This window comes from Lissotriton vulgaris, chromosome 4_1, assembly GCF_964263255.1.
Source record: "Lissotriton vulgaris chromosome 4_1, aLisVul1.2, whole genome shotgun sequence".
Taxonomy (NCBI): domain Eukaryota; kingdom Metazoa; phylum Chordata; class Amphibia; order Caudata; family Salamandridae; genus Lissotriton; species Lissotriton vulgaris.
The window spans coordinates 339,919,465-339,946,206 of NC_141691.1; the positions used below are offsets into that span (position 1 = coordinate 339,919,465).

General features: G+C 42.5%; 1 protein-coding gene across 5 annotated transcripts in view; it reads right to left on the reverse strand.

Annotated features, from left to right (window-relative positions):
• DOCK11 (dedicator of cytokinesis 11) overlaps positions 1 to 26,742 on the reverse strand; it is a 1,133,414-nt gene that overhangs the window by 7,758 nt on the left and 1,098,914 nt on the right. For all 5 annotated transcript variants that reach the window (XM_086918718.1, XM_086918717.1, XM_086918722.1 and 2 more), the window contains one exon: positions 26,029 to 26,167. In XM_086918718.1, coding sequence (XP_086774844.1) covers positions 26,029 to 26,167 — 139 coding nt within the window. The remainder of the gene's footprint in view (positions 1 to 26,028; positions 26,168 to 26,742) is intronic.

The following is a 26,742-nucleotide window of genomic DNA, read 5'->3' on the forward strand; positions in this document are numbered from 1 at the left end:
CATATCACTTGATAAAACGTCACACTTTAGGTTGCGTGTAGTATTTTGTGATGCAGTCACAGCAATTGTGGCAGCTGAAGTTGCTTTTTTTGGGCAGATCACTAAAGTGTTGGATTGCATAGTGATTGGAGGTGTCTTGGGTTTAAAGGATTCTGGAGCTGAGGATGGAGCTCCTTACTTTACTTGCCGGATTTTTTGGGCCGGTGCTACAGACTGTGTGATAGGGCATGAATACTGTTTGAGAATTGAGGAAAAGTGAAGTGAAAAAAACATCTATAAAATCTTGTATTAGTGGCACCTAACGCCGCATCGACTGCACAACATTGATGGGGCCAACTCGGCGGCATGCTGGAGCGGTTGCGGCAATTCCAGCACCCTATTCCACATTCTATGGTCTTATCCAGGCTCGGATTGGGATCACAATTAGGCCCAGGCACAACCTAAACAAGCTGTTACCACGCCATTGTGCAAATGATCAAAAATAAGTGCTCACTCAGGAATTAAAAGACACTGTCTAACGCCGGCGGTAAAAGATCCAGTCCGGGTGGGCGGGGTCAAAAGGAGACAGGGCAGTAACAAGAAGGGACTAACAAGCCTCCTTTTCAACTGTGAGCCAGGGTTTAGCATGGAGGATGACGCCAGCGTATCAAAAAGATGGGCGGGCTTTAAGTCCCCCTCTGAAAGCGTACTGATGACAATAAGCCTCGCAGAAGGAGGCGCACATGCTCGCTCCACGCTAGGTCTGCAAGACCTATTAACTCAAGGTACACAGTTTCCTCTATAGTGAGGTATATCTGTTCAACACTACAGAACAGTACAATGCACTGTATTGTCAGTTGTCTATGGCCAGTGCTAGAAAATATGATGGACTTGCATTACTTTACTTTAATTTCTTGTTTGTAATTGATGATATTTTATTTAGGATTTCAGCCGAATGGTAACATGGCAAGAAGATAATCAAAGCACCTAGATGAATGCCCAGTAGTCTCAGTATAATTAGTACACCTCTTCAAACCTTTTTCTGATTTCCAAACTGACTAATCCCTGCAGCTCCAGTTGTACTGGTAAGATTGGAAGTGATGTCCCCTGTCAACATAAATATTAGAGGTGACTCTGGAATGAAATACTGTTTAGTGTTTTGCAGTAGTTAGCTTTTAGATCACCAAGACTGAGTCAAGTCCGTGGAAAACAAATTTCAAAATTACTTTTGCCACTATTGCTAAAACATTATTTAGGCACCACTGAGACCAATCGTCCCCACAGGGAAAACAACATTTCAAAATGAAATCGGTATTAGGAACAAGAATATTTTACCATATAATCCATACATCCTGTTCTTGCTTAACTGGCTCCCAACTGAAGCTGTAAATAGTTTCAAACTAACTTGCATCATGCTTTGGGCAATAAATGAAGGTACGCTGAACAAAATTGTGAGGAACCTGGTGATCTCAAGTAGGCAACACAGACTAGTGAGTTCAGATTCACTCTTCCTCAAAATTTTAAAAATGATGAAATCAAAAATGATCAAATAGTAATTATCGGGAGATGCTTGCAAACTATGAAACTCCACACCGCCAGAAATGAAGATATCTTACTTTGAACTATTTAACATGAAATTGAAAAACCTATTTTTCAAATACCACCCCCCTGTGAAAGAACATGGAACTCCCAGCTAGAAGTTTGGTCTGCTAGTTGGTAGTGGTCAGATTCCAAAAAACTAACCTCAGGCAGACAGATGGTCCAATCCTAAGTCCTCAAGTCAGCAATGCATGAAGTATATTCTTAACTCTACATAACTTGAGACTGGTACTCCCAAGCTCATCTACACTATCCCTATTCTAATTAGACTTGCAATAGCATATCTGCGCCGAGTCATACATAGTTGATTTGTTTCTGTTTGAACTGTCTGATGTGAAAACTACATTCACTTTTGCTTCTCTTTTACAGTTACATTATGTTTACTTACTGGTTTCCAACCTGACACCCATGGATCATGTCCAGGCTATAGAAAATCTGCTCAATAAATATAATAAATGGAATCTTTTTGCATCACTAAATCAAGAATTCCTTTTCTGGATTGGCATTGTCATTTTTACAAAATTGCAATTGAGGGAACCGATTGACCTTTTCTGGGCTGTTAAGCTCAATAGAAGCAGAACATGTTGCTACTTAGTTAGGCTCCCCTTGAGTATTTCATGAAGTGACTTCGAAATATGAATATGTCCTAAAGGGACTTTATAGATCTTCAGGAGCCAGGATTTTGAGTTAATTGACAGATGAATGGAGAAACCTCCAACAAATGTAAGATCCAGTTTCACTAAGATTTTTTCTGGGTACCAGTCGAAGGTTTCCACCAATTTAATATGCACATCATACTGCAGATAAGAGAATTGGGTGGACTGCATTAGGAGAATTCTGTGTCAATTAATTGTGTACCTTACGAACCACAAATGAATGTCTGCCAAGCACAGTAGGTGAGCCAAAAACGAGCGAATGAAGTCATCTGGGAAGGTGTTGATACTAAATATTGATATGTTAGGTTCAGGTGCCATTTCTAGTGTCTGTTGTCTGTTGGTCACTTTGTCCCTATTTGTAAGACTACTGTAGAAAGAATGGTGACAAGAGATGGGTTGTGATCCACCACACCATTTCAAATCTCTATGTTCCAGTGAGTCTAGATAGAATATTCCAGTGATGTTTTTATTTTACGACTTACTCTGAGAGATAAGGAGGTGCTGGGGGAAGAAGCCAGCTTAGAGCCCCACTAATATGATATAGAGCAGTGTAGCTTCCTCTAACCATAGAGCGTCAGTTACAGTATGGCTTATTATAAAATCAATAGGTAATGAAATATATGCATCAGTGCAATAAGTACGTCACAGTGGAACAGTGAGATTGACCGAACGGTATGGTAATAAATGGGCCAGCTTCAGAAGAGGAAGTCTTCCACAGAGGCCAAAAGCATAAAAGACTTTGCATCGCTTCATGACTAACTATGTTTAGTTCACTAAAGATCCACTAACTTTGAAACATTTGAGATTGGGAAGGTGTACAGTTTGAATGGCAGAGGGTTAGTTATTCCTTAAAATACTTTCTGAGTTTAGCAGACCATATAGGAGATCCCTCACCTGAAAAAATTACCTGCAAAATGTGCCAAATCAGAGCAGTTTTAAGGCCAGATGTAGGTAAATATGGAATACCGATTCCTAAATACCAAATTTTACCGATTCGGTATTTACGAATCGGTATTTCATATGTAGCTAAAAACTCTGTAAGAAATACAGAATCGGTAATATTCGTTATTACCGAATCAGTAATACCGATTCGGTAATAAGGAATCACCTTCCCATTCATTTCTATGGGCCTGGAGGCCAATAGGAATGAATTGGAAGCCATTCACTATTACCGTTTCGGTAAATACCGAATCGGTAACGGGGGGAGCCTATTCAAGGGTGGCAGGTGTCACATTGACACCCTGTTGCACCCCTGAATCGTGCATGTGTGCACATGTGGCACAAGGGCATGTATGTCTGCCACATGGCACCTTGAAAAAAGCAAATAATAGCTTTTTTAAAGGTATTCGGTATTTACCATCAACTTGTAGTTGGTGGTAAATAACGAATCCTGAATGCAAACATGCACTCACTTGAGTGCCTCCTACATAGCTTTTAGGGATTCTATAATTTACCGATCCCTTAAAATAAGGAATCAGTAAATTACTGAGGGCCATATGTATCAACATCCTGATTTGCGATTCTCAAATAGCGATTTTTTAGAAATCGCTATTTGAGAATTGCAAATAGGGATGTATGTAAAAAAATCGATTTTTTTTTGCGATTTCTTAATATTCCTTAATTACGATTATCAAATTGCGAATCGCAATTAAGGAATACTTTCCCATTCATTTCTATGGGCCAGGAGGCCCATAGGAATGAATGGGAAGTTATTCTCAATTTGCGATTTGCAAGTTGAGAATCGCAAATTGAGAATAATTTCAAGGGTGCAGGGGTGTCAAAAGGACACCCTGATGCACCCCTGAAATAAGCATGGGTGCACATGTTGCGCTGTATGTGCTTCACATTGCACTTTGAAAAATGCAAAAAAGTGAGTTTTTCAAAGAAATCGCAAATTACCACCAACTTGAAGTTGGTGGTAATTTGCGATTCCTTAAGGCCAAATTGCACTTTTTTGGTGCTTCTTACTTTGCATTTAAGGAATCGCAAAATTTGTGATTCCTTAAATGCAATCACAAAATAAGGAATCGCAAATTTTGCGATTTCTTATTAAAGTCTTAATACATACCATTTGGCCAAATTGCATTCGCAAACGCCGAAATTCTGTGAATTCCGGCGTTTGCGAATGCAATTTTGCCTGAATCCTTCCAGAATCCTTCCTTTTTTTTCAGTTGCACATAGTGTGAACCGTGAACTTGGCCCAGAGGCACTGAGGCGCTTTAAATGAGCACTAGATTACATTACAACGGTATATATTTTTTTTTTTAGGGATGGGGAGATTAAGTGATTTCCCAGACTCCCCAGATGTTGAGGGGACAACGAGATTCGAACCTGGGACCGAAGTTCCAAAGTCGGAAGCAGGTTAAAGGTGAAGTGCTTGAGCCGAGTGATAAGTTGTTCAAATCAGGCCATGAGTAACAGTAAGACACATTGAAACTCTAGTGGTTTACGTCGCTTGGGATCCAGAGTCCCCTGGCCGCTGTAATACGTAGTGGTGGATGATGGCAACTCTGCCATTAGGAGGATTGTGGTTAAAGGTAGCTGTATTGGCTTGTAGGCTCTACATTGTGGAAAGCACAATTAATTATCATTTTCAAGAAAGGGGTGCATGTATACTTAGGGCATGCATAGGTAGAGCTATACTGACATGAAAGAATGGATATTTGCTTGAGGCTCAGCATGATTGTAATATTAAGTTTGCAATGACATGGGGAACAAGATGAAGCGAACAGGCCTCCATTGCTGCGAAATTCTGCCTGCATTTTATGTTTATCTCTTTGTTCTGCAAATATTCTCCAAGCCACGGTACAAAAGAGCCTAGTTATTCATTTCTACAAAGCTGGTCCCGTAAAAACAGAGCTACAATAACCGTACAAGCATCTGTGATAGACAGCGGTTTTGAATTTGCATGTCTTCCCTAAATTTGAATTTGATATAAAAGAGTTTGGAACAAGGACGAGGGCTCTGGCAGCTGTACACAAACGGCCTGAACACTAACATACGAATCAATAAACCAATCGTACCAGGTACAATTTACATGACCTGGAATGTTCACAACTAGAGCGTTCCAGATTCTACAACGTTGCGCATTGCTTACAAAAAAGTCTGGTAAGTGGTTTACTGCAGAGATTAGCAAAGCCACAGGCACAACCCACCTTTGTCTGCCCAGAGAACGTATAATATTCACGTATTACACTCAAGTTACTCCACAACCTGAACAGAATGCCATGGTGTGTCTGCACAGTACTGGCATTCTCTGCAAACCACCTATTTGAAAACTGCTTTACAACGTTGAAGCTAGCAAATTGTATGTCCAACGCCTAACAGTGTTCATTCTACGAGTACCATCTCATTAATTGGTGCTTTTATTTATTGATGTTTAATAGTGCACTCTATCAAGTTATCTCCCGCCTAACACATCTCTTAGGAATTACATCTTGATGATGTGTCTTTAAAATATTCCGTGCTGGCTATTCTGTCTACTTCCGTTATGAGCCCTTGCAAGCTAGGTGCAGGCAAATATACAGGATTTTACTTACATTCATTTGGAAAGTTTCTAAGGAGAGTAGAGGAAAATGATCTTGTAAGAATAGTTTTAGGGAGAGAAAAATAGCCACAAATAATCGTTGTACCGGTTTCTTTTTAGTAAAATATTTTTAGTGTCTCTAAATGTTTTCTTCAATTTGTTTGCCAAAAAATGATGTAAATGATTTTTCCAAAAACGTTACCACAAATGCATACGAATTGTATAGCAGATTTATTGAAAGCAGTGCTTGATTCCAAAATGTTATGTACGCCGTAATTATACATTTCACCACATTTCGTTTGTGGATGTAAGACATTGGGTTATTGGTTGAGGGAGGTGTAAACCCTTCTCAAGCAAAAACCACAATCCTTGCCAGGGTGAACCACAAAAGTGACTATATTAATCTGTGCCTAAACCTCTGGTAGCTTGGCATAAAGGTAGTCAGATTAAATTTATTGGCACTGTTAAGAATGTATGCAGCACACCAACAGTAATAAAGTGAAAACACAGCACAAGAAAAATCCCACACCTATTGAGAAAAATAGAGTACAGTTGAATAAATAAAATGACAGCAATACAAATTAAATCAATCAGTAGAAACCACGCTATGAATTTTGTAAAGCTTTTAGTGAAAAATAGCACCTCAAAGATCAAAGCGCCAGACGCAGGTATTTGTCGTGTGAGATCAGGGCAAAGTCAAAAGTTAAGGCTAAAGTGTGTTTCGGCGACATACGATGGATTGGGCCAAGTCTCACCTTACCTTTGCACGTAGAAGAAAAGCTCCTGAAAAGGTAACGTTCAGCGTGACCAGGCAGCCGTTGGTGTCCGAAAAGAAGGCGTCATCAGGGAGCTACTGGACAGAGTTGCAGTGAAGATTTCTACCTTCGGACTTTGTCACTTTTGTGGAAGTCAAAAATCTCCAGCGGGACAATGCTGCAAGCTGTAGTTTAACGAGGGCCACACGAGGATGGATACTTTTGATTAGAGCTCCTACTGAATAGTACTTTGCTGTAGCAGAGAAGAACGTTGCGGGAGCTACTATCCGGTGATACACCTTGGGCACACTAGCAAGCAGGTAGGTTCCAGTATGAGCCAGTTCTCAGGCAGCTTTTTGGTGAAAAAATGTCTAAGTCCCAAGTTGGGATTAGTCAGGAGCTGCACCTTCAGGACCACCACAAAGGGTTCAGGACTAGAGAGGCACAATTTTGTGGGTCAGGACTCACTCCAGCAGAAGTCAGGCATAGGGCCCACAGTCTCTGGAGCTTGTTGTGTCCCTGTAGCTCACACAGGTGGCCATCCAACTAGCCCTTGGAGTCACTCTGGTAGTCCCGGGTTCAAACAGCAAGACTAGTCTCAAGGCAAGCCTCAAGCTGCAGGGCAGTCCTCTCCTAGCAGCAGGGCAGTCCTACAGGGGTCAAAGCAATCCTTCTGATGCCTTCCACAGGGCCAGGATTGTACTGAAACGTTGTTCTGAGGGTCCAATATGTATAACTGGTGCCAGCTTTTGAAATGGGGAAAACTTCTAGACTACCCCCATGTCTGGTCCTGGAAAGTTAATTTCTTTCCCTGCGAAGGCTGAAACAAGTCAAAGGTGACAAACAACTGATGTTAGGCTTCTTTGTGTTTGTGGAGGCAGCCCCTACTGACGTGCAAGTGAGGTAGTGAACAGCTCTGCCCCTACGCATCCTGTCGGTTGTCCCACCCAGCCCACACCAAAGTCCTCTTGCCTCACTGTCTGAAATACTTAATGCCTAACAGCAGGGTCATGTGACCCATGACACTGGCAGCAGGACCAAATGTTTAGGACAAGAAAATGAAAAAAAATTTAAGGCGCCATATTCAGAATTGTGACTAAAAATACGACTTTACCATTAAAGACAATTTTAAATAGCAATTAATTTAAGACCAAAGATGACATTTTCACCTGTTCCCAATAAAAAGTAAACACTTATTAAATGTTATAAGATAACCCAATGTTATCCCATAGGTGAGCTCAGCCTTGCAGTGGTGAAAAACGAATTTAGAGTTTTCACTACCAGAACATGTAAAGCTTAACAACACATGTCCCACTTTTTAGATACATGGGGGCTTTTTGGGGCCTACCTTTGGGGCGACATATGTATTAAAAAGGAAGATTTTGCCAGCTTTACATCTGGGTCCCGGGGGGTTGGGATTCTCTTGCGCCGCAATTTTCCAATTGTCATTGATCATACAGATAATGACCCTCTAGAGCGCTTTGCTGCCATCTCCGGGAAATGGGAAGGGCGCAGACTCAATTTGGTAACGATCTGCATTCCACCAGGCCTCCAAACACAATCATATCATGACTTGTGGAAGTTACTGCTTTCTCTCCCTTAGGGGCAACTTCTAATGGGTGGGGACTTCAATGCCGTGGTCTCAGGCGACCTTGACAGGCACCCAGCCAGGGACATAGGGGTGGGGCAAAAGTGGCTTCCCAATCTCATGGAGGCGTTTGGACTCCTAGACCTCTGGCATCTCAGACATCCGACACAAAAACAATTCACTTTCTTCTCTGGCCTTCATCACACTTTTTCATGAATATATTATATGTTAGCGCCAATGCACCAAGATGTCACGATATCCGACGTCGCCCATCTGGCGCGAGGTATCTCAGACTATTCCCCGCTATGGACCCATATCACAATAGGAGACTGGAGGGAGGGCTGTGTAGCACCGATCAACGCTTGGTACCTCTGTGGTGAGGACACTAAAAGGAAACTGCCTCTTTCAATTGATCAGTACTTCGGGGAGAGCGACGGGACTGTAGAGTCATCAGTGGTCTAGTAGGAGGTTAAGACAGTGCTGAGGGGGGAACTCCTTTCAGCTATCGCTGGCCACCGTAAAGAACAAGAAGCACAGTCACTACAGAAAATGATCGGCTTGGTCTAGAAGGCACGGCACAGAGTGGTGATGACCCAGACATGCTCCACCAGATGCAAATAAAAGCGGCAGAATACAAAGCCCTAGCTACCGACGCTGCTAAGGCCTTGGTGAGGGACAGGGAGGGCAGACTATATGACCAGGGAGATAAAGCGGGCAAACTAATAGCATGGTTGGACAAGAAGCAGCAGGCACAGAAAGTGGTGGCCGAGCTTAAGGTTGAATCAGGGGCTGTCATTACAGAACCGCTTGAAATTGTCAGGGAGTTCGCAAAGCACTTTCAAAAGGTCTACACTAGGTGGTTGGAGCGATCGGAAGAGGACTCATCGGCACTACTGGTCGATGTTCTGCTACCCACCCTCTCTGACGACGAACGGGAGACACTGGAGGGGTAACTCACCACCGACGAACTGATCAGAGCCATCCATGACCTTCGCACTGGGAAGGCTTTTGGGCCTAATGGACTTCTGATTGAGCTCGACAAGCTCAAGCCTGATAGCCTAGGCCAACATCTGAAACATATGTACGAGGAAGGTAGAGAGAAGGCCAATACAGCAGAGGGACCAGATAATAGCCACGATCGTGGCTGTTTCCAAGGAGGGGAAACCTAGAGAGCTGAGTGCCTCTTACAGGCCAATAATACTGTTAAACACTGAGCCAAAGATCCTCGCCAAAGTACTTGCCAATAGGCTTAAACCGGTCCTAAATACTCTGGTGCACCCAGATCAGTCAGGCTTTATGCCCCACCGCAACACGCCACTTAATTTGCACCGTCTCCATGGTGTCTTGGGTCGCTGCCACTCGCTGCGTGAAGGGACGGTCGTTGTGTCATTGGACGCGGCGATAGCGTTCGACACGTTAGAGTGGCCTTACATGATGGCTGTTCTCTGAAAGTTGGGATTCGGTCCGAACTTTATTGGCTGGGTGCGCCTCCTCTACACCGAGCCTTTGGCCCAGGTGGTGGTCAATAACAAGATCTCAGAGGTGTTCACACTAGAAAAAGGAACCCAACAGGGATGCCCCCTTTCACCTCTATTATTTGCCCTTTCCCTGGAGCCGCTTGCTGCCTGGATTAGACAGACTCCCTCCTTGAAAGGGATCCGATGGGTGGACGGATGGGAGGACAGGATTTCGCTTTACGCGGATGATATCCTCCTATATCTCACAAACCCCAGTGAGACCATCGCAGTGACATTAGATATCTTCACTGGGTTTGAAGAGTGTTCGGGCTATAGCATCAACTGGGGAAAATCACTCCTTTATGCCCTGCAAGGGGACCCCCGGTGCTCCCGCGTGGCTGCCCGATTCAGATAGCCACAGACGGATTTACGTACCTCGAGGTCTTTGTCTCCAAGGATCGGACCACCCGATACGAGAGGAATCTCCTGCCGCCTCTGCAAAGGCTCAAGTGAGACACTGCCACTTGGAAAACGCTCCCGCAGTCTCTATTGGGCCGGGCAGCGCTATTCAAAATGATGGCGCTGCCGCAGTTGCTCTATGCCCTCCAGAACTAGCCGGACCGAGTGCCGCAAAAATACTTTGTTGCCATGGAGGCCACCCAGAGAGATCTTCTCTGGACTGGAATGCCCCGTATATCCCTACAAAAACTCACCCTGGGGTGGTTTTTCGGGGGATATCGCTCCCGGACATCAGAAAATACTATTGGGCGGCTCATCTCTCTTAACTAGGGTACCTACTGTGCGGGGAACGATCCAGGGTATGGAATGGACAGAGGGCTCCTTCAGGGCAGGAACTTTGAGGCTGCGCTTTACTCAAGGCCGGGTAGGTATCGCCTCAGGGGACCTACAAAACACTTCGTACATCGTTCAAAAGAAACTGGGTTGGGCTGACAAAATCACTCTGGCAACACCACTGTGGGCCTCGGAAAGATTGGGAACACTTAGTCGCACCAAAGAATTCCATGAATGGGACTTGATTGGAATATCTCGGGTCAAAGATTTGTGGGGCTCGAGTCATTCGATACTCTCAAGCACACCTATGATCTAGCTCAAACAGAACATTTCTGCTACATGCAGGTCAGGCACTCACTTCAAGCCAATATTCCCCCAGGAACCCAACTCCCAGAGTCCTCCCCTCTTGAAGATAGGCTGCTGGATGGCCACCTCCCTCACATACAAAAAACTCATTAACCACACTCCAGACCCGTTGCTGGCTCTTAAGGGGAAATGGGAGGCAGATGGACTTGAAATAGAGGAGGAAGAATGGCGAGAGGTGCTTGCATCCCCCAAGGAAATAGCAATCTTGGCAAAACTTAGACTGATTCAATTAAAAATCCTGCATCGGGTCTACATCTCTGGCACATGACTGGTCCTGATGGGGCGCAGCAAAGGTGGACTCTGTCGCAGGGGATGTGGGGAGGTGGGTACTTTCTTCCACATATTGTGGGAGTGCCAGGTGCTGCAGACCTACTGGATACGGGTACTCACTGTATGCGTGAGGTGTGGGGCGTAGAGTTGCGTCCCGAGGCTAAGCGTTGCCTTCTCAATATCTGGGAACCCACAGATATAACTTCAATAGGGAAACTATGGGTAACTTTAGGACTCACCATAGCAAAGAGAAACATAGCAAGATTGTGGGGGGCAGTCGCACCGCCAACACTTAGTTCCTGGAAGAAGGATATGGATTGGTGTATGGTCCAAGAGAAGACAGTGTATATGGCCAGGGGTTGCCCCCGAAAATGGGTTGTGGTATGGCCCAACTGGAATGACTACCGTGGTAACATATGTGAGCCCCCTCAAATCAACCCCATTGACGAGCTAAATGAATTGTGAGTTTCGAACAAAATAGACATAACCCAGAGAGTCATTGTATTAGAAAAAGATGTGTGAAACCTGTGATTTCCAACAACTGTACTCCTTGCATGTGATGACCACTTTATGTTGTTCTTTTGCAATAAACAGATTTAAATAAAGAAAAAAGGAAGGTTTAGGCCTGGCAAAAGGTTTATTTTGCCAGGTTGAATTGACTTTTTAAAACCGCACTGCAGGCTGCACTGGCAGGCCTGAGACATGTTTAAAAGACTACTTAGTTAATGAATGAAACATTTTGTGAAGCACAAGCAGCTGCCAAAATAAGTTATCCAGCGCTAAGCACAGATAAGCAACACAAAATTAATTCATCTTAAACCATCTACAGAGAGGAGAAAAACCTTTTTTTAACAATTTCTTGAATTTAATTTCCTCATTCACCTTACTCAGCGATAAGGGGAGGTTATTCCATATTTTAGCTGCTAATAGAGAGTGGAGAAGTGTGGCTAGTGGAGAAGTGTGGCTCAATGGTTAGAGCGGCAGACCCTGAGGCAGAGGTCTAGCCCGGGACCATGGTTCAATTCCCCTGCCTATTCCAATCATAGAGTCCCACTCTGCAACTCTGGGCAATAGCTTGCTTAATCTCCACAGCGGCCCCCACAACGCTAAGGATGCCTGGCCTCCACCTTGGAGGTGCCCAGGAGTGGACGCCTCACAGGGAAAGCCAGGATGGGTTCCACAGCGGTATTCGTACAAGCGCCTTGAGACCCTTGCGGGTGAGTAGTGCGCTATACAAGTATCAATTTACATTTACATAGAGCAAAAGATTAACCTCTCAACTTTATTTATTGTAAAGTTGAGATCTTAAAATGCATGGCTTTACTGGATCTAAGATCCTTGACTGGATTGTACTTATTAAATCTGTCTCTTAGATATTTTGGGTCAACATGGTACTATATTCAATGAGCCAGAATCAGAGTTTTAAACGGAATGCCCTTATGCACTGGAAGCCAGTGCAGATGGTTGAGATGACGCAATATGGATGTCCAGATAGTACGTTTTAAAATCAGTTGAGCATTCTGTACCACCTGAAGCCTACTAATCAGAATCTTAGGTAGCCCAAGATAAAGCATATTTGCATATTCAATTCATGAGATGGGCAGGTCATGTACCATCATTTCCTGGGTTTCGATAGGCAGAACACACAAACATGCCTTCAAGATATACAGTACAGAAAAAACATGTCCTGTCGTGCTGAGAATTTGCCCTCGAAAGGACAACTTATTGTCAAATATCACCCCAAGGTTTTTAACTACGGATTCAGTGGGACAAGGTGAAGACAGGCCTTCAGCGCCCACTCACCAATGCTAAAATCATTGATCTTTCCAAAGACCAGATTTTCTGTCTTGTCTGAGTTACATTTCAAATAGCTGTGTTTCATTCACCTAATAACCTGAGATAAACAACTTTTAAAAGTTGATTCTAAAATTTCTGAAACACTGTCTATTGAAAGAATCAGTTGTGTATCACCACCATAAGACACTATTTACATTCCAAAAGACTCAATCAAAGTGGGTAAAGATGCCATGTAAACATTAAAGAGTGTAGGGCTTAGTGCTGAGCCTTGAGGATATCAAATGGAGCTTTTCATTTACTGATGAAAATGAGGAATTGCAAATGAATGATATTTGTCCCAAAAGAAAAGATTGACGCCATTTTAATGTTTGACCACAAATGCCCATATAACGTGAATCTGTAATAAAAGGGGAAGGAAAACTGTATGGAAGACTGCTGACAAATTTAAAAGAATGAAGGCTGCATTCATCCCACTGCCTAATGTTATCTTTAAATACTCTGTGAATTCCAGCAGCGCTTATTCCATACTATATTTTAGCCTAAACTGTGACTGTGAGTGGTGTAAAAGTACTGTGTTTTCAAGATTTTCAGGCAATTGTGAATTCACCAGTTTTTCCAACATCGTTGAAAGTGTCTGCAATAAGGAGATGGGATGGAAATTATCCGATTTTTTTTTAGCAAAGGCTTAATCTTTTCCAGTTTCTAAAGAGAAGGCACCATTGCTAAGCCCAAAGAATTGTTGAAGAAGACATTGACCACTGGGTTCAGCGCTTCCATATGGCTAGTTAACACCCTAGGTGGACAAGGATCTGCAGGAGAAACTGTGGGTGAGGCCATGAGTTCTACAGACCGACTAGTAGTATTTAATTTACAAGTCACATGTGCATGTAGTACCCCTTTACTAGGAACTTATAAGTAAATTAAATTTGCCAATTGGGTATAAGCAATTGTGTCATGTTTTAGGGAGAGATCACAGGCACTTTAGCACTGATTAGCAGTAGTAGAGTGCACAGATTCCCAAATGCCAACAAAATGGGTTCACAAAACAAGTCGGGGGAAAGCAAAAGTTTTGAGAATGAACCTGCAGAGAGGGCCAAGTCCAATAGTAGAATTACATTTCTGCACAATGGACACTGGTATTGTTTCATGGCTGGATCCCAAATGGGTTCTTTCATTGAAGACGAACGGTCATTCGGCATTTCCCTTGCTTTCTGTGCAAGAAGCATAAAATGCAAATACTCTTCCAATACCACTTTTGATACATGTTGACAGGGTTTCTGACAGCAGAACCAAAAAGGAATTTGTGAAAGGTTGTACAGAGGTCATGTACATAGACAGTAGAATTTTTTTTATTTACTTTGAGGCATTACAAACATGTATTTTCAGACTTTATTTGTACATGTATTTGTAAAAGTGGGTTTTGCGGCTGGCAGATCTAAAGATATTTTATTTCACCACACTGATGCAGAAGGAGAAGCGGTTACTTGGAAATAAAAACAAAAGGAACTTGAGAGATTTCATAATGTTTCGACTGTGTGAGTGTTAATAAATTGAAGGTTTCACAGACAGTGCAAGAGAGGGATTTCAAAACTTTGTCAAGGCAAATCTTCCCACAATAAATAAGTGATACTTACTTCATTTAACATATATTTTCACAATAAACATATCAGGCTCTTAACCTTGATCATTAGTTTGTCACAATAACTAACTCATTCCTGCTGCATTGACATAAGCTGTCCCACATGCCAAAAAGTACAACACAAGCCCTTTTTTTCAGTGGAAGCACACACCTTCTGTCCAATATATTACCATACTCAAGCGAAATCAACATGTGGGTAGAGCCCTAGCCCCCTCAGAGTTGTACTACTTAAAGCTCTTTTTCTGTTAATCACATAAGGTAGAGCAACTCCCACTTCAGGTCATTCCTTGTTTCCTGGCCAAATCATTTGAATAAATTAAACTTGTTAATCACTAAGTTTGTCTGGGCTGGTAAAAAAATTCTGGTTGGCACAAAGAAGTTTCATGAGGTCTGCTAAGGGTGGTTGCTTCCCACCTTTGAGAAATATTACCTAGCCAAGGCTTTGGGTGATATCCAATAGCTAAAAGACCCTTTTCTTTCTACCATAATGGATAATTCCATAGTTCAAAAAATGGCAGAATAGCATAGGCCATGGAGTTAGTTATTGAAATGTGGGCCTTCCAAGTAGCACAAAGTCTAGTCCACCTAAATAAGACCTGGCCAATAATCTTCTGTTTCGTTAGTTAGAACCTCTTTCAAATTGAACTGGCTTTTCTGCTTTCTTCTAGAAGACATTTATAACGATAAGAAAATTATAAATTTTGTTTTTGTTCATGAATGGTAAATGGTAAATAATTTTATTTGTACATGGTTAATTAAAACCTTTACAAAACAGATAGAACATTACTAAAAAATGAACGTAAAATTCATTTCATGCAGCTTTCTAAAAATTTTTTACATTTGCTTAAATGTCAATTTTTGGCCGTCTTTAAAATTAAAGGCCATTAAGTGAAATGGGGTGACCCTGTAACCCTCAGAACCTGGGCGGGTAAAAAAATTAAAGGTTCATAGCTCCAGGGCACGTGTCAATGATTTTCAGTCCGGCTTTATTTATTTATTTTTATTAATCCACGGTCAATATGTTTTTCTGTCTTTTCGCTACTAGTTCAAATAATTTTGTGACCCGAAAATTTAATTTTTTTATGGTGGGATTAAAGCACAATTTGACTGCCTGCTTACATGTTCGGACACCATGTAATTTAAATGATGGACGCAATGAGTTGCACTTAATGAATTATGTGAGGTAAGGTCTACATAATTGGTGACACAAAAGAGAAAAAGGAGACAATATCATGCTCACAGTGTAGAAATAAACATACTGACTTAGTCACTGCAGCAGAAGGGTGTTCAACAGAGACCCTATTTACTCCCACTTGATTACATATTGAGCACACTTCTCACTTTTAGTAGCTACAACTATGAATAAACTCATAGTCACATTTTGAATTCTAATGATCACATCTGAACAGGGCTGATTTTAGAGTGGTGCAACTAGTGCAGTCACACCTGGTGCTGAGTTCAGGGTGCACAGTGTATAGAACTAAATTATGGGTTTAAAAGCAAATGCTGCAAAGTTCTTTAATTGCCTAGTAGTTTTCAGGCAATAAAAAAAATAACAAAATAACTCTGGTGATTAATATTCCAGCTGGAGAGAGAAGGAGTTTTGTGTAGTAGCAGTTTTAACCCATCATAAAGTAGCACTGAGGGTTAATATGCCTGCTTCAAAGAACGTGTACCATGCAGATCATTGAACTATATTTAATGTGGATAGCTCAGTAGGTTAATGCGTTTCTCATAGAGATTCTTTTGTTACTTGAAGTTTATAAGTTATAATCCTAATAAAGCACAGTGGCCCATTCAAATGTCATGAAAGAGTAGCATGCAAACTGCATGATATAGATCAGAAAGTTAAATTTTTCCCCAGTCTTTCATTATCCTAATATTGTTAAAAAAAGGTCATTGGGTATATATGCATTTGTACTAGTAAAGCCAACTCCAACCACTGTAGTACATTTTAAATCCTGAGTTTGTGCTTCAACAGACCAAACACTCTTAATATATACTGCCTACTAGTATGGATGACATTCGATTCGTACACTGTGTAATCCCCATTGTCTTATGTAACAATTCCTATGGGCTGATTTATACACATGATGCAATGCAAATATTTTTTTGTCTGCATTTTGCTCATCTGTACTTTCACCTCATTGCTCGTTTTCTCCATCGATTTCACTTGATGGTTTATTTTTCTGTTCTTTTAATTATGTTTGAGCAGGAAGGATTTTATTAAGCTTTAATGTTTTTCTGTTAAACTTTGATTTGAAATAGCACCGCTCCCTCTGCGGTGCAGTCTCAGCGCCCAACTGTCTTGCCGACATATTTTATGGATGAATCGTTCATCTGGTCATAGCCTTTGCCATGCAGTCGGTTGTGATGTACTCCTCCCCCAAAATAAGGGAATTGCATAGTCCATCAGTACAGCACTAGCCAGACTGCCTTTATATTGTTTGAGTGGGATGGATTTTATTTATTTATTTGAAAAGTTTTATATAACATGAACATGACCACAGGGGGTATCAGAACGCTTTACAGATTGGCAGTTCCAAAGGTACAGGTAGTGGTAAGAATAGACCAACCAGACAAGAAACAATCATAACAGTTAAATATAGATAAGCATAAACATGCAAGTCCTATGGTGACAGGAGGCTGGGGATCTAGCCCTGAAATTTCTTCAGCAGTATCGCTCTAACTTCCATTTTGAAGGAAGCCGTGGAATTATTCAGTCTTATTTCAGGAGGCAGGGAATTCCACATTATTGGCGCACTACCCTAGAGTTCTCGATTGTAGATTTTCTTTTTATGGAATTTCTGTGACTGGAGCAGTAAAGTGCTAGAGCCCCTACAGGATCTGGAATTCCCAGAGAGCTCAAGTTTTTGTCCCATATATATTGGGGTGTTGAAATATAAAGCTTTGTAAGTCATGCATGCAATTTTTAGATGTATCCTTGCTTCATACTGGAGCCAATTTATTGACTTCAACTCAAGCCTGATGTGATGATTACACTTTTAGCTGTTATGAGCCTTGCAGTGGAGTTGACAGAGGCCCTACATGGTGCCTACTTCGATCTGGGAAGGCTGCAGAGGGTTGAACTTCCATAATCCAGTTTAGAGATCACTCGGGCTTGCACCACAGTCTTGAAGTCAATGTGGGGTAGGAACGTTTTTATTTTCCTTAGGATGCTCAATTGGAAGTTCGCTCCTTTGGTGAGAGCACTTATGTGCTTTTGCATGTTCAGACGCTTATCTAGCATTATTGCGAGAGAACTTGTGGAATCAATGATGTTTGGAGTGCAGTTGAGAGCCGTTAGTTGATGCATCCATTCTTTGATGTCTGGTGACTGTCATGACCTGACAAACAAATGACGGACAGGGCGACAGGACAGTAGGGACAGCAGACACTAGGACCCTGTGGGTCATGAGGGAGGTGACTAGGTCACCGGACACCACATCCGGTCAGGGGACAGGAAGAGGACAGATCTGACGAGGACGACGAAGAGGGTAGACGTGTATACAGCCAGCTGCGCATAGAAAAGAATAAAGCATTGTGAGTGCACCAACCTGTGTCCTGTGATCGTTTGTGCTACAAGGTGCCCACTGGGTGGACACGACAACTGGCGACGAAGGGTGAGAAACGAGCCGACGCGCATCTCGACGCCATCGACCCGCCGTCTGAAAAACCAGGAGCCCACCCTGGATGAGCAGGATAAACAGGGAGAAAAGAAGCGACATCGGAGCCCACCCGACCGCCTCTAAGGAGTCACCGGCAAATATCGTGGTAAGCGCGAAGGAACGCGTGCGATCTCAAAACAGAGGCGCGAGCTCTCGCGAGAGTCTCGGCGGCCATTTTGGGGTCAGGCGGCTGGGCCAATCAGGGGCGAGATCGGGGAAGCGGCCATCTTTGAGTCAGGCGAGCGAGATTTCTATCGCGAAATCTCGCGAGAAGAGCGGCGGCCATCTTAAGAAAAGGACAATCGGAAAACAGCCATAGGAATAAACAGAGCGGCCATTTTAGAGCCAGGCAAGGAAGAAAAGAGGCAAAAGAACCTAAAGAAAAGGACAAGGAAAGCCCAGAGAAGGCCAAAAACAAAAACAAAAGAACAGAATAAGAAGAAGGAAACAAGAAATAACAGAGACACAAAAGAAAGAAAACTAGACAAAGATTAAAAGAAAATAAAACAGAAGAAGAAGAAAAGGAAAAAAGGAGAATTAAAGAGACAAAAGGGTAAAGAAAACAAAGTAAAAGAACAGAAGAAGAAGAAGAAAAAGGAAAAAAAGAGGGAAGAGGAGATAAAAGGAAGAAAAATGGCAGATCCAAAGCCCAGTGCACAATACAGGAGACCACTACCATTCAACTTATCGGAGCCACAAACAGGAATAAGGTGGGAGAAGTGGATCAGACGGTTTGAAAGATATGCAGAAGATACAGATGTAGCAGAGGGAAAGAAACTAGGATTACTGTTGAAACTAGCAGGAGATGACGTTGAAGAACTCCTGGTGACACTGCCTACCGAAGAAACAAAAACATATGACCAACTAAAGAAATGCCTAACAGCCAAATTCGACCCACAACGAAACATTGACTTCGAACGATATACTTTTACCATTGCATGTCAACGAGTCGATGAAACACTAGACGACTTCGCGACACGGCTGAGAAAATTGGTGACACATTGTGAGTTTGACAAATTTGATAACGAGCAAGCCATAAGGCTACGGATCATAGAAGGCTGTCGCGACACAGGATTCAGAGCAAGAATACTTAAGGAACCAACCTCATTGGAGAACATCCTGTCACTAGCGAGAGCAGAGGCGAGAGCAACGGAACATGCCAAGGAAATGGAAAGAGGGAAGAGCGTTGAAACAGAAAACACGCACTTTACGACAAACAGATATCGCACAGACCAACGGAAGAATGACTGGAGAGAACAAAAAGAGAGGAGACGACCTGAAAGAGCATGCTACAAGTGCGGAATGGAATTTCCACACAGAGGTCAATGCCCAGCATTTGGCCAGACGTGCAGAAGATGTGGTGGAAGAAATCCCTACGCCAGTATGTGCCAAGGTGCCCCATTAAGAGACGACAATGGGAGAACAGGAAGACAACAGGAATCGACGACAAGACATGTCAGGTATGTTGACAACGAAAGGAGGAGTTCATCACGAAAGTCAGGTGAAGAAGAGGAAGTAGAGAAAGTAGAAAGACTATATCACATGTCGGAGGTGCACACCGAGCAATGCGAGGAAGAAGAAGCAGGAGAAACAACACAGCCAGCAGACAGAAGCACCCGAGGAAAGACAGACCATGCAAAGATAAGAGTAGGAGTGCATGAAACAGACTTTGTACTGGACAGTGGTGCAACCTGCAATGTCATGTGTGCAACGGAGTATGAGAGAATGGAAGTAAAGCCGACCCTGAGAGCGTCCAAGGTAAAGATTTTTACTTGGGGGGCAAGGAAAGAAGTAACTAACTTGGGGAAGTTCACAGAGGAACTGAGATACAATGACAAAATAAATAAGGAGGATATTCATGTTCTACAAGGCGATGTCCCAGGGCCATGCCTGATGAGCAGCAGCACTGCCCAAACGATGGGCCTTATAACAATGACATATAAAAAAGACAACAGCTATGCTGAGAGCAAGCAAAGAGAAGACTCAGGGAACAAAGAAAGAGGAAGAGAACAAAAAGAATAATGGAGAGAACAAATACAACAAAGGATGGCTGTAGAAAGAAAGGAGCAAGAAACAAAACGGAGGGCAGAGAACAACGATCAAGGCGACGAGAGGCCGGCAAAAAGAGAGCAGAAGGAGGACAACGGAAGAACAGAAAGAAGACTAAGAGGAGAGAGCAACGACAAAGAGAAAGAGCGACTGGCAAACTGAGAACAGACGGAGAACAACTGAAGAGCAGAAAGAAAGATGACGGCAGAAAACGACGACCAAGGAAGGGATGCAAAGGGACAAAGAGACTACGTAGAAAGAAGTAGGAAACAGAGACTGGGGAGAAGGGTCAACAAGACTGACAATCTCTCTCTCTCCTCTCTCCTCTCTCTCTCTCTCTCTCTCTCTCACTGCAACGGCGAGTTAATGATGTAAATGGTGGTGACACGGAATGATTAGTAGAACTGTACCACGAACTGTTGTTTGCAACAAGGGGGGAGATGTCATGACCTGACAAACAAATGACGGACAGGGCGACAGGACAGTAGGGACAGCAGACACTAGGACCCTGTGGGTCGTGAGGGAGGTGACCAGGTCACCGGACACCACATCCGGTCAGGGGACAGGAAGAGGACAGATCTGACCAGGACGACGAAGAGGGTAGACGTGTATACAGCCAGCTGCGCATAGAAAAGAATAAAGCATTGTGAGTGCACCAACCTGTGTCCTGTGATCGTTTGTGCTACAAGGTGCCCACTGGGTGGACACGACAGTGACGAGTGGCTATAAACATTGGGGGTGTTTTCTTTGAGTTTTGACTTTGTGATGTGTGATAGTCTGTATGCACATCCAAGTCTGCAGTGGTTATAACATCTGATGTATTTAGTGTACATATCTTTCTGATTTCGTGCAAGACGTCCAGCATAATCTGCTTGTGATTCATTCCAGCATTATCTGCTTGTGTTTCCTTTTATTATTATTAGCTGCTTGTGTTTCATTTCATATTATTATCAATGCATTTAACAGTTGCATTTGCAAAGTGTGTTATTTTTGCTTGCATATATACATATATCTCTAGATACATTTGAATGTTGTACATTTGACATCTGGGAAAGCCTATCTGTTAGAGAGCATTGCATAAATAAAACACCATGCCTTATTCTTTGATGTGTTTCATTTTATACAGTGAAATCCCTTTCCAGGTGATGTTGAGTTGTTTTTATTGCTTCGTTGTGATTGAGCCTCTGTGTGGGAGGTCGGTATTTTCTATTATCTGGGAATGCAAAGCAATACAAGTAACATTCTGGATCCCTGTCCTACCTTTCCTGGGCAAGGGGAAGTAAAACTAAAGTCAGAAAAGGATAAACCTAACATTATGTCTGATGGTTTAAGCAAAACATTTAAACGCCTCATGTTATATTCAAGACATTTATATAACGGCGCATGGGACCTGTTGCTTGTAAGCGAGGGCTGAATGCTGCATATATATTGACCTCCCACTCTCTGTCCAAAGCTTCCGTTGCATTTACAGTAGAAACAGTACCTTCCATATGTTCATTATAAGCATCACTTAATCTTGCCAGTTTTTGCTATGCAGCCATCCTTATTTTCAAGGTTGATAGTGTTTCTCTTACTTTACAAACGTTCACCTTCCCATCATCAACCTTCATATATTTGCTATAATGGCTGTGCATTTCAGACGGCTTCTTTTACCCTCTTACATGAAGATTGTCAAACATTCTCATTCCTGTTTTTGATGTGCAGGTTTTTATTATTTTTGTTAAACATGTTTAATATTATTAACCTCTGTTTATTTTGTACATGCATAGTTGTTTTATATGCCAGATACAACAAAGGTCTGGGGTGCCCCTTTGAGCATTACAGTTACTAAAGTATCTTCCATTAAGATGATATGATTTGCAGATATTTCACAGTGTATCAAACATCAATGCACTCTAGGAGCAGATGTTTGTCTTGCGGTGATGACCCTGTGTTATTTTCTATTTACAGGGGAGGCCCCGATGCCTTTTCCTCCTCTTCCCACTCTGCCTATGGCCATTTTGCCACCTGCATCAGCCACGCCATTTATCATGTGGTGCAGTGAAGGCAGCAAAATGCCTGTCAGCGGGAAAGATGCAGCACAGAGGCTGCACATCAAATGATACATTACATTAGAGCAGTGGTGTAGCTGGGGGGGGGGGGGGCAGAAGCTCTAGCTACGACATTGCATTAGAGTATGTTACAGCAGCAGTCACTACTTTACATTTATTCACAATGGAAGAAGTTTGCACTGTTCTTCACATTTAATACGCCTCACCAGTGTTGGGATGCTACAGACCACATCGTGCATAGGAAGTAGCTTCAGGTTGATTCCTCTCTATTATTCTGTAATTTTCACTTCTATTGTGAAAATTGATGTATACAAACATCAACAAGGGATTAACGTAAATGTATCACCATTGACTCCACTGCTTATTCTAAAGGCATCCCTCTGTGACATTTTATATATTTCCACTTATAAGGGAGGAATGAGTAGTGGGTTGTTCTATGTGTTTTTTCCATTGCCTCTGAGTACATACATAACTCATGGATACCAGTGGCGTAGCTAGGGGGGGAGAGGTTGGAGGGGGGGGCCGTCCACCCCAAGCGGCACTAGCTTGTGGGCAGCAGCCGCGCAGCACTTGTGGCCTGTGGCGGCGGCCTTTATAATTTATTTTGGGTCGGGACACACACTGACACCACTGTCAGTCATTACAGTAGTGTCAGTGTCCCCAAATAAATTATAAAAGCCGCCGTAATGGGACGCCAGTGCCGGTTAGCACCCTTCTGAAGTGCAAGGCAAACACACCTGCGTGTAAAGGCTGCCAGAGAACAGTGCACGCACCACCAGCGGTGCGCGACGTAGTGTGTTTGTGGGTCCCGTGACGTCCCAGGGCCGTCAATCTTGTAGCGCGCGAAAGCGCTACCAATGACGGCCCTGGGTGTAATGTTTGGCCATCCCTCGCGGCGAAAAATAATGCCGCAGTGACGTTCACACGACGTGCCACTTTCAGAGCTAAAAGCCTCGCCGCGCTTGTCACTTGCTCCGGAAAGACTGCAGTGCAAAGGAATGCAGAGAAATGCTGGGAGGTAGGAGTCCTGGTGATGAACAACAGGTGAGCTGTTTGCATTCTGTTGTTCGTGAGCGTTCGCTGTAAACTTTTTCCATGAATTGCCCCATCCACTAAGCTAAGGAAATAAAAACCAGTAGCAACCCCACTAAAACTATTTTCTCCTTCTTGAGGGGTCTTATAAAACCATCTTTTCCCCTGCTGTCTCTTAGGGAGCTTTATATTTTGTGCAATTCAGTCAAATCTGGCTCTACTTCCGACTCCTTAAGCCAGAAGGGTTCCTTAAGTGTCAGGACTGTATCCTCTCAGTGTGTCTTATATTAATAAATCTCTCTCTCTCATTGACGTCAGTACCTATGACATGGAAACATGCAAAAGCTATCCATCTTTTGAAAAAACCTGCGCTGGATGTCTCCAAACCTGAAAACTTCTGTCCCATTTCTCTCCTACCCTATCTCGCTAAAGTCACTGAGTCTCACATCAATGATACTCTAACCATTTTTTAAGATTCCAACCCTATTTTGGACCCTTTCCAAAAGGGCTTTAGACCACTTTGAGCAATAACATAGTACTGAGTCGGCGCTGCTGGCTGTGAACGAGCATCTGCAGAGTTCCTTAGATCAAAGTTCCGCTGCTCTGATTTTGCACGATTTAAGCGTCGCATTTGTCACTGTATCGCATAGTGTTTTGCTGCGATGCTTACAGGACATAGGGATTTGTGGAACAGCACTAACCTTGTTACTTCTTTCCTATCTGAAAGATCCTTCCAGGTTGTCTCTCTCTCCTATATCTCCCAAGTTCACACTCTGAGACATGGGGTTCCGCAGGGCTCTACACTAAGCCCTGTACTTTTTAATATCTATATCCAAACACTAGCCAAGGTTGCTAAAGCTTTGGGAATCAGGCTGATATATTATGCAGCTCGTGATTTCCTTTGTCAACGAGACTACCCAGAATTTGGCTAAATTCCAAGATGACATGGTGGCTATCGCTGAGTGTATGATGGCTAGTTGCCTACAATTAAATTCAGCCAAATCAGAAATTCTTCTCCTAGGGCGAGATACACAACTATGGGTTGACTATTGGTGTCCCTCTCCTTTAGGCTCCTACCCCCAGCCAAAAGGAGTTGTAATAAATGTGGGCATCTGGATCAACAGCGCTCTCACTTTTGAAGCACAGACAAAAGCAGTGGTAGTTGTATGTTTTGGATTTCTACGAAGGATAAAACCCATCCTGGGATTCTTTGATCCCCAGACTCACCAGGTTATTATCCACTCAACTATACTCTCTAGCCTTGACTACTGCAAAGTGCTGTATCTAGGATCCAACAAGACAGGAATTGAAAGACTATATATTTCAGAAAATGCTGCAGCATGGATACTATTTGCCATCCCTAAGTATTACCCAGTTTCCAGGCTGCTTTGGGTACCTGTGGACAAGAGAATCAATTTTAAGGCCCTATGTATGGCTCATAAAATCCTGAACTTTCAGGGGCCTCATATTCTTTCTAATTTGCTCGATTCGTATGCTCCTGTGTGAGCCCCATGCGCAGCCTATCTGCATCTGGCCTCTGTCTCCGCATAAAAAGAGTGCGAGACAGAGGGCACTCTTTCTGTTCCACGGCCCCTGCCCTCTGGAATGCACTACTGCTGTCCATCAGGAGCATTCGGACTTACTGGACTTTTAGAAAAGCTTTGAAGACCTGGCTATTCTCTACCTAATGTCTCTGTCCTTCTTTTGCTGACCTTTCTAAGGCTAGTGCTGGGACGCCCCGTTGCTGGGGCAGCCGTGCGCTCTACAAATAGTTTTAACATAACGTAATAAAGGGACTTGCTCTGATGTTTTCTTACTTTAAATCCCTTTACAGCAAAGGTTTTAGTGAGCCATGTAGTCATACAAGGATCAGTTCCCTTTGTTGCAATCTGCTAGTGCTGAAGGAGTTGGTATGCATATGATTATGAGGGCGAAACAATGTTCGACTTTTGATGCTTTATCCCTTTGAATACATCTGTGAATCTTATGGATGGATCCTTCAGTAAAATACCAGATACACACTAAGTATAAGACATCTGGGAAATATATAATTATAAGTACTGCCATTTATTATCATATAAACATCTGCGTTTAAGTCATTTTTGAACATCATTCGAACATAATTCATCAAATCTGTATTTTAAATGGACATTAACGTACATTATGGTTAAATGTATGCAAGTTCAAAAAGAACTACATTTTTGGTGATAGTGTGACTTTCTTTTCATCACTATTTTGTTTGATGTACCACTGCACCATTCAATGCACAAAAATACCAGATCGTAGTGACTGTGCTGAAGTAAACAACTTATCCCATCAGGCCCTCTCCTTGACTAGTATGTTCTTTTCCTTGTTATTTTGGAACTATTCAGCAAAAAGCCCAAAGGGATTATGAACCTAACTTTTTATTATAAAAAGTGCCAAAGAACACAAATATTCCATAAATATAGCAGCGGTGCCAATGCTTATTGTTTTATAAAGCAATATTGTCATAGTGGCACGAGGCAGCACAATATCTGGATGTAAAGAGTGGTATTTACAAATTTTGACTGCCGCATGTAATACATTTCCTTTCTATCTACCAACTCAAATTACAACTGAACTAAGGCTAGCTTGGTTGATACAAAGCAATACTGAAATAGTAATAACTACTATATGACTACTGCCAGATGAAGCTATTCAGTTCCCGCAGTGCCTGCTTCTGAAGGGAAGACATAATGTACATAAATTGTGTATAATTTTACAGAACATCTCGCACTGTATATTTACTCTGGGCAGCTGTAATCTGTGCCTCGTTTACTTGCCTGCTCATGGATGATGTCGGAAAGCTCTTTCACCATGTCTCTAAAGTTTGATTTCAACCCTTCTTGATACTCCACTTGATCCTCCTTGATGATCCGTTCATTTAGCTCCAGTGCGATACTACAGGATTGTATAAATTTTCTGTGAATGGAAGACATGTTTTACCATTCTATTTCATGATTTTATATTTTGTTGCAATCAGGAAATACTTCTTTTACAAACAATGCAGTAGGGTAAAAAAAATTAATTTAAAAAAACGGCAAAATAAAAAACAAGCATTAAACACCTTATTAAATATAAGAATACGACTAGACTCATCAATCCACAAATATTAAAATTGAGTGCAGTTTTATGAATGAGCATCAAATATGCAAATTATTTCAATGGAAGTTCGCTATGAGTTAAAGTGTCTTATTCATATTTATGTACTTTATCATTTGTTGGGTTTATCACTTAAGTCCTTTTTAGGTCTCGCAAATGGCAGCGAATGCGCTGCCACTCCGAGGCATCAAGTAATCTGTATGTTACCTGCAACTCCGCCTATTGCCAGTAATTTCTCCTGCCGCTTGCCATTTGTTTAATGTTGGCATAGCTCCTGTAAGATGGCTGTTTACTGGTTGTTGATCGGATACTGACTTCTGTAGTCCGGAAGCAGCAGTGCCTAATTACTGTTTTCATCCGATTTTGTGTTGTATGTGTGTTTGAGGGAAACTTTC